The 16,536-nt window shown below is 39.6% G+C and overlaps 1 protein-coding gene across 7 annotated transcripts in view; it reads right to left on the reverse strand.

Annotated features, from left to right (window-relative positions):
- Positions 1–16,536, reverse strand: part of LOC121961297 (DENN domain-containing protein 5B-like) — a 105,178-nt gene that overhangs the window by 12,949 nt on the left and 75,693 nt on the right. For 2 of the 7 annotated variants that reach the window (XM_042511227.2, XM_042511224.2), the window contains 11 exons: positions 15,270–15,420; positions 14,115–14,205; positions 13,717–13,827; positions 10,559–10,690; positions 9,819–9,971; positions 9,437–9,518; positions 7,839–7,920; positions 7,480–7,608; positions 7,053–7,174; positions 5,581–5,726; positions 56–97 (listed from right to left, as the gene is read on the reverse strand). In XM_042511227.2, coding sequence (XP_042367161.1) covers positions 56–97; positions 5,581–5,726; positions 7,053–7,174; positions 7,480–7,608; positions 7,839–7,920; positions 9,437–9,518; positions 9,819–9,971; positions 10,559–10,690; positions 13,717–13,827; positions 14,115–14,205; positions 15,270–15,420 — 1,241 coding nt within the window. The remainder of the gene's footprint in view (positions 1–55; positions 98–5,580; positions 5,727–7,052; positions 7,175–7,479; positions 7,609–7,838; positions 7,921–9,436; positions 9,519–9,818; positions 9,972–10,558; positions 10,691–13,716; positions 13,828–14,114; positions 14,206–15,269; positions 15,421–16,536) is intronic. The other 5 variants (XM_042511230.2, XM_042511229.2, XM_088072776.1 and 2 more) reach the window with 4 other exon arrangements.

The following is a 16,536-nucleotide window of genomic DNA, read 5'->3' on the forward strand; positions in this document are numbered from 1 at the left end:
TCCACAGACACAGATAACGGGACATGGATGAAGGGGAGCAGGGGCTTCCTCTGACCTTGAACAAGGCGGAGATGTGCGTGTGAGGCCTGAAAGCAGACTGAGGGACACGGAAACACTTATTAGGACAAAATGGATGGACAATCAAAAAGATGGCGTGCTGGTCTCAGAGCTCAAACAAGAATGACATGCATCATGCAGACAGAATGAAAACATCACCCGTGTCAACATGCACCTGAACAGACATGCAGGAGGGCAGCAGGACATCTGGGCCTGCATGGAGCGAGTTATGTCTCTAGAGGAGGGGCCCTGCTAACAATTATTGGTTCTGAAAAACGTTCTGAAAATAGTACGATGCAACCAATGCAATGTTTTAGTTACGTTTTTGGCGACAAGTCTTTTTATAGTTTCCAGAACGTTTTTTGTATAGTTTGGGTAACATTCTCTATAAATTTAAAAAAATGTTGCAAAATACTTTTTTTGTTTGTCTGTTTTTTTTTTTGCTAACATATCACTTAAAATTGCATTTTCTTAAAATAATGCTCTTTAATCTCAATCCTCAATAACATATTCTAAATGTTCCTTTGTTCCTATGTAACATTGTGAGAATGTTGTTTTATTAAAAACATTCTGTGATCTGTCACCTCGCAACATCACCAAAACATTGTAAAAATGTTGCAGTTAAAACATAACATCTTATTCAGCATTTAACCTTATAGGATCATTATTTGAAATGATGAGCACCCCTAAAAGGTTCTTTGATCGTTAAATTAAAATATGTCTTTAAAACATTATTGCAACATGTAGGCAACGTTAGCTATGTTGTGGGAACATTCCTTGCTGGCTGGGTGGACTGATTTTACATCACCTGCGCTGGTCAGGGCAATTTTCTGACAAACAGACTAGTTAAGTAGTTTGAGCACTCTATTGATGTTCAGATTTTAGTAAGTCTGTCAAACCACTCATTTTTTAATCATAATTAATCTGAGAATTTCAATAGTAAATCTTTGTAAATTGCCTTTTTTAAATCATGTTTTCTGTTCCATTATTTAGCATTTTAAAACCTTCATATTTCCAAAGTGCAGCAATTCTTACCAGATTGTGTTGATTAGGAGTCAAATGACAGTAAAAAACTGAAGGGGACTAATATAAAGGGCACATGTCTGTAAAGGGGAGACTCGTGGGTACCCACAGAAACCATTTTTATTTAGATATCTTGAGGTCAAAGGTCAAGGGACCCCTGTGCAATGGCCATGCCGTTTTTCCATCACCAATATGTAGTCTAACTTTGGAGTGTTATTGACCCCCCTTCCTGACAACTTTCATCTGATACCAGTATCATCAATGTAGCTTTTAAACTCAGCTCAGTGCAGCCTCTTGAAGATGAGAATGTCTGCTGCTGATTAACATGATTAAAAAAGAGGCAAGGCAAGGCAGCTTTATTTGTATAGCACATTTCATACACAGGACAATTCAAAGGGCTTTACGAAGTAATAAAATATAAAAACATAATAAAAGATACAGATTTACAATAAAAGAGAAAGATAAGATATACAGGTTGAAATCAATTACTAAATAATTTTAAAAAAGTGCAGACAAGAGGTGCAAAGATAAAAAGATAATTTTTAAAAGATTTAAAATCAAGTTTAAAAATAAGTTGATAGTCAGCAGGTGGAGCAGGCAGTGTGAAAAAGGAACTTTTTTTTTTGGGCTTTCCCTTTAAAGTGATCAGAATCTGGGCTTGTCGAACCTCATCTGGGAGGTTATTCCAGGTTTGTGCTGCATGATAACAAAATGCTGCTTCACCATGTTTAGTTCTGACTCTTGGACGCTCAGTAGGTCGGCCCCTGATGTTCTGAGGGTCCTTGAGGGTTCATATGTCCCAAGCATGTCGGAGATATATTTTGGTGCTGAGCCACAGATTGATTTGTAGAAAAGCAGTGAGATTTTAAACTCAGTTCTCTGAGTGACAGGTAGCCAGTGTAAGGATTTTAGGACTGCAGTTATGTGGTCATATATCCTAGTTTTTGTCAGGAGTCTCGCAGCAGCCTTCTAAATAAGCTCAAGTTGCCAACAGCTTGTTTTGAAGGGCCTACAAACAGACCATTGCAGTATTCTAACCTACTAGAAATAAAGCCATGGGTGAGCCTTTCAAGGTCTTGCTGTGACATTATTCCTCTGACTATGGCAATGTTATTAAATGATAATAGGCAGATGAAGTTACTGATTTGATGTGACTGTGAAAATTTAAATCAGAGTACAGGATAACCCCGAGGTTTCATGTTTTACTCTGAGTTATGAGAGAGAGGGATTCAAGGTGAGTGTGGACACTCTGCCTTTCTTTCTTTAGACAATGATGTTGGTCTTATCCCTATTGAGTTTGAGAACATTTTGATGCATCCAATCATTGATTTGCCCAATACAGTGACATAGATGTTCTACAGGTTCATAATCACCTGGTGAAAGTGATATGTATATTTGTGTCATCTGCATAATTGTGGTAGGCTACTTTGTTATTTTGCATAATCTGGCCTAATGGAAGCATATAGAGATTAAACAAGAGGGGTCCCAAAATGGACCCCTGTGGGACCCCACTTGTCATAGTCATCTTCTCTGACTTACAATTTCCTATTGAGGCAAAGCACTGCCTGTCATGAAGATATGGCTTAAACCATTTAAGGACAGTGCCAGAGTCCGACCCAGTTTTCCAGTCTTTCTAATAAAATTGCATGGTCCACTGTGTCAAAGGCAGCACTTAGATCCAGTAGCACTAAAATAGAAACTTTGCTGGAATCGGTGTTAAGGCAGATGTCATTTATTACCGTTATGAGTGCAGTCTCAGTACTGTGATGGGGCCAAAAACCTGACTGAAAGTTATCATAGCAATTCTATAGTTTTAAATAGTTGCTAAGCTGCTGGTGGACAACTTTTTCAATAACTTTACTGAAAATCGAAAGTTTGAATCGGCAAATAGTTGTTCAGTACAGTGGCATCCAGGCTGCGCTTCTTTAGGAGAGGCTTGATGACTGCAGTTTTCAAAGCATTTGGAAAAGTGCCAGATTGGAGAGACAGATTAACTATAAGAGTGAGCTGTTTTACCAGACTTCTCAGAACAGTTTTAAAGAAGCTAGTGGATAAAACATCAAGGCAGCAGGTGGAGGAAGTGAGACTGGAGATAATTTCTTCCAGTGATTTGTCACTGATGACCTTAAATTGTTCCATACTTAGTAAGTTGCCTTGGGAAGCCTGCAGTGATGGCACATTATTATTTTTCATTATTCTTTGTCTTCAGATTCTCCTCTCCTGGTGTCAATGGCCCCCACATGCTCGATGACCTGTTTGATTCCAGGGTGGTTTGACAGTTCCTGGGAAAGAAGTCCAGTCATGTCACTGACCTCAGCACTTGGATAGCTGCATGTGATGATCCTCTTATTACTTACAGCACTGATAGCACCGACTCCCAGAAGAAGGATTTCTCTCACCCTCACCTCTGGCACAGATCCTTTGTCCTTGAGTGGCTTGTGCTTCTTCTTCTGTATGCCACAGCAAATTTCATGTTTCCCCTTGTGAATCTGAACATTTTTAATTCCCGGCTTTCCATTCAGAAAATTGCTCTCTGGCTCGTTCACAATTAGTTCAGACAACGGTTGGTATTTGTTTCTTAGTTGTATGCCTGGCGATGCTGTAATTCTTCCTGTGACACCGACGTTTGTTTTTCTAATTCTGTTCGGTTTTGGCTCAGCACCAAGTGTATGTCAGGCGGAAGCGATATCAGTCTGTTCGGGTGCCGTTCTAGCAAGTTTCAGGAAAGACACTGTGTCATCCAGGTTTAAAATATTTGAGGTAGACTTAGATGTCTTAGCATTGGATGTTATTGGGAGTGTCTCATGAAGTCTTTCTGCTTCATGTGTAAAAATCCGTAGCAATCTGTAGCACAGTGATTTCCTGTAGATATTTCCAGCAGTTCTGGCATGATGTGCCTATTGTTGATTTTACAGGATTCAACGAATTCTTGTCACACGGGTTCTATTCATACTGCAGCTCCTGCAGGTTGGAGCCATCCCTTGCCATGACTCTGTGTCAATACATGTAGTTTCTTCTGAAGAAAAAATAGATAATCCCGATATAAAAAGGTCAAAGATTATCCTCCAAATGATTTAATCGTTGTAGGAAACCTCCTTGAACGTGTTGGAGTTTGTGACAAGAAGGAAAAAAAGGAAAAAAATCGGAAAAATAAAAGCTAAGCAGAGAGCAAGCAAGAAGAGCGTCTGCACTGTAGTAGATGCATTATGTACGGACCTTAATCGCATCACGACTAACACGTTAATGCTGACAGGCTGAGTTTTTATGTCATAATTAAGACAAGCAGCCAACTGACCTCCCAAATGTTAGAGAAACTGCCTTTTTTAGAAAAATTGTTTTTTTGTTGGTGTGTCTTTTTAACTTCGGACTTAAGAGCAAACACAACAATTCCCCTGCAGGGTTTATTGTTATGATTCAAGGATTCACTTGTGTCTTTCTGGGCGGCACGGTGGAGTTGTGGTTTGCACTGTTGCCTCACAGCCTGGTTCGATCCCGGGTTGGAACGGGTTCGGACCGTGGGCGGGGGCCTTTCTGTGCGGAGTTTGCATGTTCTCCCCGTGTCTGCGTGGGTTCTCTCCAGGGTCTCCAGCTCCCTCCCACAGTCCAAAGACATGCAGCTCAGGTTGACTGGTGACTCTAAATTGCCCTTAGGTGTGACTGTGAGTGTGTATGGTTGTCTGTCTATATGTGTCGGCCCTGTGATAGTCTGGCGACCTGTCCAGGGTGTACCCCGCCTTCTGCCCGATGGCAGCTGGGATTGGCTCCGTCCCCCCCGCGACCCTTACGAGGACGAGCGGTTACAGAAAATGACTGACTGACTGACTTTGGTCTTTATTGTGTATTGTTTGATTTTTGGGTGATGCGCAACATAATTATTATTTGAGAAGCATGCAATACACAAGATACCTTACTTAAATATATAATTGTAAGTATACTGCATACTAGTAAAACGACAGCTGGAAATCTATTTATTTACTCTGGCTTTTCATTAATGTGATTCTTGTAATTATTATTTTATGTCAATTCTCGCATTTTAACTATTCTTACTAGTCTCTGTACTTTTTAACTTCACATTTATATGTTGATTTTCACTGCCTGCATGTGGATTGATCTTATTGTCTTTTTATTTTTCTTTAAAGCTGCATCCTTTGGATGAAAAGTGCTCAATGAATAAAGTTTCTTATGATTATGATTTTATTTTTTATTTATTTTCTATTTAGGTAGGCCTAAGTATGTATATTAGTGTATGTGCCACAGTCTATCCACCATGCAGTAATCCTGAATGACCCGTTAATGAAACTAAAACTCCCTGCATGTCATTAAATGTGCGTGCGGCGAGCATGCAGAGTGTGATGATGTCACAGTGACAAATGAGCTAAACAGAGAGTGGAACTGACACACAAAAATCCGACATCCCCCACACTGCACCTCACTTCACAACAAACCACACTGACTGACTGTCTGCTCAGCTCCTAAGGGGTCAGAAGTCACACTACTCACGTCGAAGGTCATCTCCAGCACGTTCTTGGGGATTTGCATGATGCCCGAATCTCCCAGTTCTCCTGACACACACACCCAGGGGTTGGAGGTGGTCATGGCGTTGCTCAGCTTCTTGATTGGAATGATGACGACTCGGTACGGGATCACTGCAGGGGCGAACCACACGTCAGCACCGGAACAGAGATGTAAACACTAACATGCTAATTAGGCTCAATGTAGGTTATCTAAGTGGGTCAGTTTGTTTATGATCTGCAGCAGAGAGGAAACACAAGACTTCAAAGCATCACCTGTGGCTGCAAACACACACACACACACACACACACACACACACACACACACACACACACACACACACACACACACACACAGTCTGCAGTGTGTGTTCATGTGTCTAAATGAGAGGCTCAGCTGCTCTGTCAGCTGAATAATACATAGTGTTTGAAATCGCAATAAAAATAAAGTGATTCATACTGGGAATTGTTTTTGTACTTTTAATATAAGAACACATACCTTTAACACCGTTAACATAAGGTGCCAGAGTGCATAAAACAGCATCAAAATACTGCTTGTTGATCAAAAAAGTGACAGTGTAGGATCCTCCACACCCTCAACAGAGGTCCTAGTTAAGACCCTAATGTCCTAAAATCCTAGAAATGTCTTAAAACCCAAGACTCCTGAAATCCTAAAAACTTCCTAAAATCCGAGAAACGTCCTAAAATCCTGGAAACAACTTGACGTGTCCTAAAATGTTTGAAATGTCCTAAATTACGAGAAATGCCCAAAAATCCTAGTAACATCCTACAGTCCGAGAAACATCCTAAAATCCGAGAAGCATCCTAGAAACAACCTAAAAGTGTCCGAAAATCCTATTCTGAGAAATGTCCTTAAATCCTAGAAATGTCCTTAAATCCTAGAAATGTCCTTAAATCCTAGAAATGTCCTTAAAGCCTAGAAAAGTCAGAGAAATGTCCTAAATCCTAAATCCTAGAAATGATCTAAAATCCAACAACTGTCCTGAAATCCAAGAATTGTCCTAAAATCCTTGAAACATCATAAAATCCTAGATAAGTTGTAAAATCCTAAAAATGTCCTATAACCCGACAAATGTCCTGAAATCTTTGGAACATCCTAAAATCCGACAAATGTTCCCAAAATCCTGAAATGTCCTAAGATCCTAGAGACATGTATGGGGCTGCTGCGACTGGCTCCTGGCCTATCATTGCCTGCTGTAAGGCTTTAGATGTTTGACAGGTGGGACAGGGTGCGTTATAGATGCCTAGAGGAGACAGTGAGGCGACGTTCCAGATTTTAAAAAGCTGCATCTTGTTTTCAACAAGATGTTTTCTGATAACGTATGAACACAGCCTGTACTTGTATTTAAGTCAGAGCTCAGGCTGTGATTGAACACTGGAGCTGGACTGTGACTCAAGAGAGGTCAGACGTCATGATGCAGCTGAGGGAGAAGAACTCACTGATGGTGGTGAAGACGCTGGTGAAGCAGAAGTAGTCGACAGCGTTGAGAGAGAGCAGGTGGAAGAGGAACTGCTCCTTCTCCTCCTCACAGCGCAGGAAGGCGTAACGCTTGTACAGCTTCCTGCGTACACAGCAGAGCACAGTGCAGCCAGGTCGGGGTTAAATACACTAAAGCATTACTTCAGAATATCATCATCTGCTCTTCAATCATCACTGTAACTACATGTTTGAAGAACGAGTCTGCATGTGTTAGACTTGTGGCTGGATAAGTGTTCATGTTGGGTCAGGTGCTGCTAATGAACAGCCCACGAGGTGCTAAAAACGAACAATTTCACCTATAAAGAGCACACAGCGTGCATGTGTGTGCTTTTTTTTTGTTTGTGTGTGTGTGTGTGTGTGAGTGTGGCAGATGACATGTGTGCTCACTTGGTTAAGGCTTGTCGGGACAGCAGCTGTTTGAGGTGCTGAGAGAGCAGCTTCTTCTCCAGGGAAAGACGGATCCAGGCTCTCGCTCGGCCCACATCTGTCTTTATCTCTGACATGCTCTGGATATGTCTGAGGACACACAGGACAGTGACGAGAAGCTCATCAAAAAAACAGGCACAAGAATCCATCTTCATCTCTCTCTTTCTCACTCACACACACACACTCACACACACACACACACACACACACACACACACACACACACACACACACAGCAAGCACACAAGACACAGCTTCAGAAAGACGAGCGCTCATCTCTTTGATCACCTGTTTCTGTAATTCAGTGAGTAAATACATACCTCATATCCTGTATGAGGGACACCCGGAGAGACGGCATTGCTATGGAGCTGTCAGACTTCCTCCTCTCAGGGACATGGGGCACTGTTGAAGAGACACACAGGACATGATGGCTGTGTGAGCATCAGAAATGTGTGTTGTTTAAGGCAGGACAGGAGGACTGGGAAAAGACATGTCCTCTGGCCCAAACTCAAATTATAAATACCAGATACAAACTGCTACATCATAAAAAGCTATTCAGGACTGAGATTACACCTGTTAAATTACAGCATTTCAGTCCAAATATTCCAGACAACTGCATTAAAAGCAGTGAAGAAATTGGTTCTCTGTTTGATTGCATGTGGGAATGTCTGAAACTCCACATGTTCTGGAGAGACGTTCTTGAGCTGATTTCTAAATTGACAAAAAGTTTTCTTTCTGTTAAAGCCAAAGTATGGTTATTACATTTATGTCCTATAGATTTTCCAGCAAATGTCAAGAAACGCAAACTAGGCCAAACGTGTAATTGCATTAAGGACAGAGGGTCACAGTACTTATTTTAGTCAGTGGATTAAAGAGGTGCTCACAGTCTGGCATTCAGAAAAATGAATTTACATAGTAAGAGGCAAAATTGGGAATTGTTTTTTGACACCTTTCTTAGATTTTATGAATGACTTAACTGTGTAGATGCCAGTGACTAGATTAATAGGTTCTATCTCCAAGATAGCTTTTAACTTAGACAGACAGACAGATCAACTTTATTTATTATTATTTAAATATACACAACAATGTACACAGAACAAAATTTCGTTGCAACTGGCTCTGAATTAATAAAAAATTCAAAGAAAAACTAAATAAGAAACACTGTATATAAAAATAGAATAAATAATTAAATAAAATTGCACATATGCATAAATATATTGCACAATGGTGATTTCACAATTATGAGTAGTGAATTTTAAAAAAAAGTCAGAAAAAGAAATATACGTAGCACAGCAATACACAGTATCACAGCAGTAACTTATACTACTGCTAGAGTTAATAGGAAGAGAAAATTAGATGACGGCTGTTTTATACATTTTTATTTAGTCAAAGAATTATATTGTTTTTATCATTTGGTTTGAATGTATTATGGTATGTATGTAAGCACTGCTGTATAAATAGGTGTGTCTTTTTTCTCTCTTTTTTTATTCATTATTATTAATAATAATTATTATGTATCAATTATTATTATCTGTATAATAAGAAAATAACTATTAATACTAATATAATTATTGTTATTTTAATAATAATAATAATGATAAAGATGATGATGACTATTATTATTATTGTTGTTGTTGTTATTATTATTATTAATTTTTAACTTTTTATCTTTATCTATTATGATACATGTTTGGTTTACCTTTTACCAAGAAATATTTTCTTATGGATTTGACATTTGTGAATATTGGTTCTGTTTATTCCAAATTAACATAAAAATCCAACATAATTTGGAAAAAAAAACAAAACAATAAAAGAATGCAGGATGGACAGTGCGCATGTGTGTGTGTGTGTGTGTGTGTGTGTGTGTGTGTGTGTGTGTGTGTGTGTGTGTGTGTGTGTGTGTGTGTGTGTGTGTTACCTGGTGACTCGGCCTGCTGCTCCTGCAGCTTGTCCTCTCTGGCCTGGTAGTGCAGCAGGTGGGACCACAGCGCTGACTTCCCCTGAGAGGAACACACACACAGACAGCTAATACACCCACTGATGAAGGAAAGATTATACACACACATAACGAGGATTTATCAGGCAATAACCCCTTAACCTCAATATCCAATATGATCATTTAAACCTGATTAACCGCGGTGTGTTTATACTGACAGCAGAGAGTCTGCGTGTCCTCAGATTTGCTTCTTTTTAAATCTGATTCAGAAATCTGGAGTGTGGTAGGTCTATGTGCTTCATATTTGTTTCCCTGATTGTTTGTGTGTGTGTGTGTGTGTGTGTGTGTGTGTGTGTGCGCTGACCTGTTTGACCTGCAGCCCGTGGCTCCAGATCCTCTCCAGCAGGTCACACAGGCTGGCGATCAGAGTGTTCTCCTCCAGCCCCGTGATGTTGGCCTCGCCGTGGCCCAGCTCCACCGCCTCCCGGCCCATCTTCTCCACCAGCATACGCTTGGTCTGAACACACACACGCACGCACACAAATGCACAAACACACACTCTTAGAACAAGCAAAATATATGGATCACTATATGGAGTCTAGATTCTCCCTTCCATCCAGGAAGGGAGAATCTAGACTCTAATATTCACTTAATATTTATTTTTCCTCCTTCATCTTCCTCTGTTTTCTGTAAACAATAATATTGATAAAAATTGTAGAAAGTTGATTTTTTTTTCATTAATTAGAACATAGGTAAGCCTTTAAATATGGAAATCATTTTTTAAAGCCATATCGCCCTGCCCGAGCTGTGACTCATATCACTCCTGCTACACCCGTGACGGTCCCTGGCCTCAGTGGGGGGCGCTATAATAGATAATGAACATTTTTTGTACGTCAGGTGGAAATTCTTCATCACATGTTCCCAAAACTTGGAGAAAAGACATTTCTGACATGTAATGTTGATGAACATGATATAGTAAATGACCTTTGTCTCTTCCTGCATGCAGTATTCATGAAAGGTGATCACCCTCAGAGATTTGGTTTGTGAAGACCACAGAGTGTGTGTGTGTGTGTCTGTGTGTGTGTGTGTGGCTCTGTGTTTCACCTTCATGCGACACTCCTTCAGCAGCCCCTCCACAAACTTCCAGTTGGTCTGGGCGATGACGGCGGGAGACAGATCGGACAGTTTGGGCTGTCGCAGGTTCTTCCCCAGGCTGCGGGCCTCCTGCATGTATTTCTGGAGAGCAAACAGTCAGTGAGTGCTGGAGAACATGCACTTTGATCAGGCCTCAACAACAGAGTCAGTAAGAGAAAGGCTTTAGCTGCTGCAGAAACACTACAAGGGGGAGACATTTAGCTTCAGTGAACATACAGCACACTGCAGGTTAACACTACGCGTCTAAAAACGCTCGCTTCAATCTGACGCACAAAGCTTCACATGCTTTCAATCAGCTGTTGCTGTTTTTTAAAAATAGACAAGCTGTGAACATTCAACAATTCAAGGGATGTGAGTTAGGAGGAGAGGGCATGACACGGGAGCGGAGTGAAAACCAGGACGTCCTTTAAGAAGGGGTGTGTGTGTTTGGGGTGTGTTGGGAGGTGAGCTGGGTTCCAACTGAAACCATAACTGAAGTGCCACAGATATTTTACAGTGTTTCAGAGCTCAGAGCGCCTCCTTAAAATTAAAAATTTCCATCTGCAACTGCTTCTGGTTTAGTTTGGTTTTCAGCTCAGAAAACGTCCAGGAACCAGGTCACATCAGAGTTTATAACACCGAACCTTTAGGCTGAAATCACGATTTCAGTCATTTCAGTGGTATTGCTTCTATCAGTACATTTAATGCTTTTGGGAAGAGTTCAACTTCGACATGTCAATTTGCACTGTTGACCAGTTTTACATTAGAAATTTGATTTGGCTGTATTAAAGCACAGTAGGTGTGGAAGAAAAAATTCAATACAGCATAGTATAGCAATATTTTTGTGTGGCAATATCAATGGATGGACATCAAGTATCAAGTATCAAGTATATATTTTATTATATAAATTATTTACATTAAACATTTTAGGTAGCCTGCTAGAATAATAATAATAATATCAATTGCAAGGCTGAAACCTTTATCTTAATCTGATGAGATTAAACAGATGTTGACAAACTTGTCCTTTTGGGACATAAGTAGCCTTAACTGTATTTTCATATTAATTAAGTCACGATACAATATTATTGTGGTTTAAACCTGTTGCGATATACTGATTATTGCAATAACAGCCACTGTGATATATTGCGATGTATTACCTTTTCTCAACTGCAAATTCAGTCACCTAATAAGATAAAGTTTCTGTCTGATCATCATTTTATTACAGCAAATGTGGACTAAAAAAGCAACTGATTTTATTATTCTGATAGGCCAACAAAAGTCTAATTTTTATTCGTAATGTTAATAATTTAAATAATAAAAAGAATGGAGATGCATGATGCATGCATTTGTGTATAAATACCATATTGCCTTGCATAAATATCTTGATACTTTGCTTTATCGATTCTTTATTGTCTTTTGGTAATAATCTCCTTACAAAGTAGTAGTTTTTATTGGCAGTGGCGGAGTCCGCCATTCCCAAACTGGATTCAGATTGCCTTCCTAAGAGCCAGGGATTGAGTGTAATCCAGCTAAATTTGATCTCATTAATATCAACAAATCTGGTGCTGGATCATACTTTTAATGCACAACACAATAATGCACTGGGCTGGTCGCTGCTCTGTAAACAGATACAGCAGCTGCTTTAATGTCCAATATCTGACAGAGCAGCAGGTCAGCAGCAGGTCAGTGTATAGGTCAGTGTATAATTAAATTCAAGCTGTCGCAAAATACACAAGGACTGAAATCTTACAAATATAAACATTTCCATGACTGAAAAGTGGCAGGTTAGAGGAAGTATAACAAATGAATTACCCAGAAAACAGGGGATTTTATTTTTAAAATAGAACTGGATTTTTGTGAAGTTAACCTTTGACCTTTTGAATATAAGATGTCATCATTTCATCTTTTTGTCTTTTCAGACATTTGTGTTACATTTTCTCATTTATCAGAGTATGAATTCATGAGTTGTGACAAAAGCATGGTGACAGGTCACAGTGACCTTGACCTTTGACCACCAAATTCTACTGTGTGAATTCAAGTCACAGATTTATAGTAACATCTAAAGGCCATTTGTGACAAATGTCAGGAAAGCCCCTCAAGGCCTTCTTGAGATATCAGGTTCACGAGATAAAGATGGATGCAGGGTTATAGTGACCTTGGATCACCAAAATCTATTAAATTCATTGTTGAGTCCAAATGAACATTTCCACTAAATAAACTAAAAAAAAAGCCCTTGTGTGCTCCCTTTCATATCCTCTGGTACTACAGGCTCTGCAGCTCACTTCAAACTTCTCAGAATGACTATATTATTATTTTGAAATGATTATTGTTTGTTTTTTTTGGTTTTGTCTCATCTCATTTATTGATTTATTTATTTTTCTCTCTGGAGCATTGGTGTCATTATCACTTATTATTACTTTCACTATTACCACAAGAATATTATTAATGTGACACCGATTATTATTATTATTATTATTATTATTATTATTATTATTATTATTATTATTATTATTATTATTATTGTTATTATTATTATTATTATTATTATTGTTGTTGTTGTTGTTGACTTGAATCTATTTGACTCAATATTTCTTTTTTCTAATGGATGTTGCTGCTACAGTATTACTTTTAATAGTACAACTAATTGTTACATTTTTATTATTATCATTATTCACTTCACTCACTAGTCTTTCTCCTACCCTTACTTCACAAACACCTATAAAGGTGCACACACACACACACACACACACACACACACACACACACACACACACACACACACACACACACAGAATCAATCCACTCCACACTGTTCTCGAGATATTATGTTAAGAAGAACGAGATGGGTGAGGTCAGAGACCTTTGACCTGTTACCACCAAAATTTAATCAGTTCACTGTTATGTACCAGTGGCTAAATTTTAAGGAATTTCCTCAATGCATTCTGAAGATAAAATACCTTCATGAGAATCGGACAGACAGTCAACCCGAAAGTAGCCACAGCTTTCACTGGTGCAGAGACATAAAAACAAAGCCGACACTAAGAACATGGGGGAACCCTGGGTAGGAGTGTAAGGTTTGGGGGTGGAGAGGTCTCAGAGAGGGAGTCCACACACACTCCTCCACATACCAGGCAGGATGCAGAGGCAGATTTTTTAGGCGGTTTGATAGGCGGAGGGGACGCTTTGTCCCACTCCCAAAACGCCATGGAGTTCTGCAGGACCAGACAGCCCTCCACCTGCTGAGGAGGAGTACAAGGAGGAGTGGTACCACCCGACCCCCGACCAACCGACAGGCACAGGACACATGAGCAGACAGGAGAGGATGGAAACAAAAAGAGAAAAATGGAAAAAAACAACAGAAGCCAGCATGCACATTGATAAAAAAGAAACAAAGAAAGCTCAAACCGAACAAAGAAAAATATGACGCCAAGAGACAAAGAAAACAAAGACATGCGTGTACACTCAGTAACGTTAGAGAGCAGAGGAGGGGACAGGTTCTGGAAAGGTTGTGAGGAGGTTTCTCTACCTCTTTGAGGTCGTTGTCGAGGCCCAGATGTTCTGTTTGTTGTCTGTGACGGTCTTTCCTTCGCTGAGCAGTCGCCGTCCGATGAGACCACCTGCAGTTACAACAGTGTGGAGTTAGACTGGTTTTAAAAATGTTATACAGGCATTTGATGAATGTTGGAAAGGATGGACTGAGTTTATCATCTCACATAGATCAGATTTCAGGTAATGAGCTTAAGCTGTACTGTAACTCCCCTGATTCTCTGCTACACGCAAATGTTGCTCTTATGATTTTAGTATGTCTGTTTTTGTCTTGTTTTCTATCATTTCGTTTTACTAAAAAAAAGATATACATTGTAAAATGCTGTACACCCCATAATATATGTCTTAAATAGATAGAAATTTTAAATAAAAAAAAAATACAGATGTTATACAGCTCATATCTGACCGAGCGTCTGCCCCTCTGTTCCTGAGAGAGGACAACTGACCTTTGAACTTTTGGATAAAAAAATTAATCATGTCATCAATTTATCAAATTTTATTTTGTCATAATAACCGTATGCATTATTGAGTTTTGGCCATAAACTTGTTTTGTGAGTTTACGGTGACCTTGACCACCAAATTCTAATCAGTTCACTGACTCAAATTTTGATCCCACAGCCATCACAGCATAAATCATGCATTGTACTATTTCTGGGTGTCATTCTAGGCTTTTTAATTGTAATGTCATCTTTACTATTTTCCACCTGATGGCATCATTTTTACCATATTTAGCATATGGAGAAAATACATGCTATTTCCACTAGGTGCACTGTCACCATCAATGTTGCTGCTAATCATTGACATATTCCAGACTGTGATGATCAAAAAAATAATAATATATTTAGCATGTAATAGCATGTAATATATTGAATATAATTCTTTTTTTTTTGGTGGTGGTGGGGGGGGGGCATCATGACAAAAACCTGCATTTAAAGGGTTAAAATCCTGGAAATTAATGAATATTTGATATTTATGACTAGGATTGCATCCAATATGAAAACAGACCAACTAATCAAATTTGTTTTTTTTTCCTGTTAGCTACGTAACATGTCGGAAGAATCAAAATCAGCTCACTAAGCCTGCACAGCGTTGGTGCTGTCGTGTGTTTTCAGTCACGAGGTGGAAGCTAACTCACTTGTTATTGGTCGGACCCGTGTTGAGCACGTCGGCCTGCAGTTTGGGGAAGAATCCCTGCTCGTATTTGCCCTGACCGATCTTCATGTCCAGCAGGTGCGGGTGGATGGCGGTGTGGTCGATCTTCATCAGTCGCTGCTCGATGGCCTGAGCTGTACGGGGGACAGAGCAAGATCATGGTCTGAGTAAAGACGTGTGGAGGAGTTCAGTTATAGCATGTTACTGAGGGGAGATTGACCCTGATGCACTGTAGGTGCACTGAGTTTTCACAACATTAAGTGACTCATGCACCTTCCAGCTGCTTGATAACATGCTGCACTTATCTCAATTCTGCATTATCTCAATCACTAATATGTTCTTTCTTTGCACACAAAATAAGTGTGTGTAGTAAAGTACTGTTGGATTCATGACAAAGAAAATGTTTTTGTACCACCGTGCTTCTTGCATGTTGGTAAATCAGAATCATTCAAAACTAATCCATACTCGGGGATATGTGCACCGCAACAACATGCAGACTTCAGACGATGTGAGCGCCACAACCTTGGGCAGACCGCAGACCTATAATTGATCCAGACTTTGCCATAAATAAAAACAAACAAGCCAAAAACTGCTTTGTAACAACACAGGCTTTTAACCACTGGGAAAGAATGAAAAAACAGCGCTTCATTTCTGTCATTCAAGCTGCAATTCCACCTTCAACCACATGAAGCGTCCTAAAATTCTAGAAACACCCTAAAATCTTAGAAACTTCCTAAAATTCTGGAAAAGTACTAAAGTCCAAGAAAGTTCCTTAAATCTTGGAAACCTCTAGAAAATTCTGGAAACATGCTTAAATCCTAGGAACATGTTTGGGGCTGCAGTGACCTGCCCCTGTCCTCCAGTCATTTTTCAAAAGCGGCCCCCAAGCAAAACAAGCTGAGTCTCCCTGGCTCGATGGACAACTCCATAACCATAACCTGAGTTTTACTGTCTTTGTTTTGTCTCTTTTTTTCCATCAGTTATGATAAAACTGCACTCACCACAGTAATTACTGAAATCTGAGGACATAGTAACATCACTTAACCTTTCATGTGGTAAAATTTAGTACCCAAAATTGCTCCCACATCTCAACAACTTGTCACTGGGACATAATGAGAACACACACTTCAGCTGTATTGTGGGAATGTAACCAAAAAGACAGCTATGTAAACAAATGCAGAACAAGACCTGACAAAACGTGAACAAAGACTGATAACTCCCCCTGCTGCACACACACGTGCTCACGCACA

This window comes from Plectropomus leopardus, chromosome 22 (assembly GCF_026936395.1).
Source record: "Plectropomus leopardus strain MGB_pleo_1.0 chromosome 22, ASM2693639v1, whole genome shotgun sequence".
Lineage (NCBI taxonomy): Eukaryota > Metazoa > Chordata > Actinopteri > Perciformes > Serranidae > Plectropomus > Plectropomus leopardus.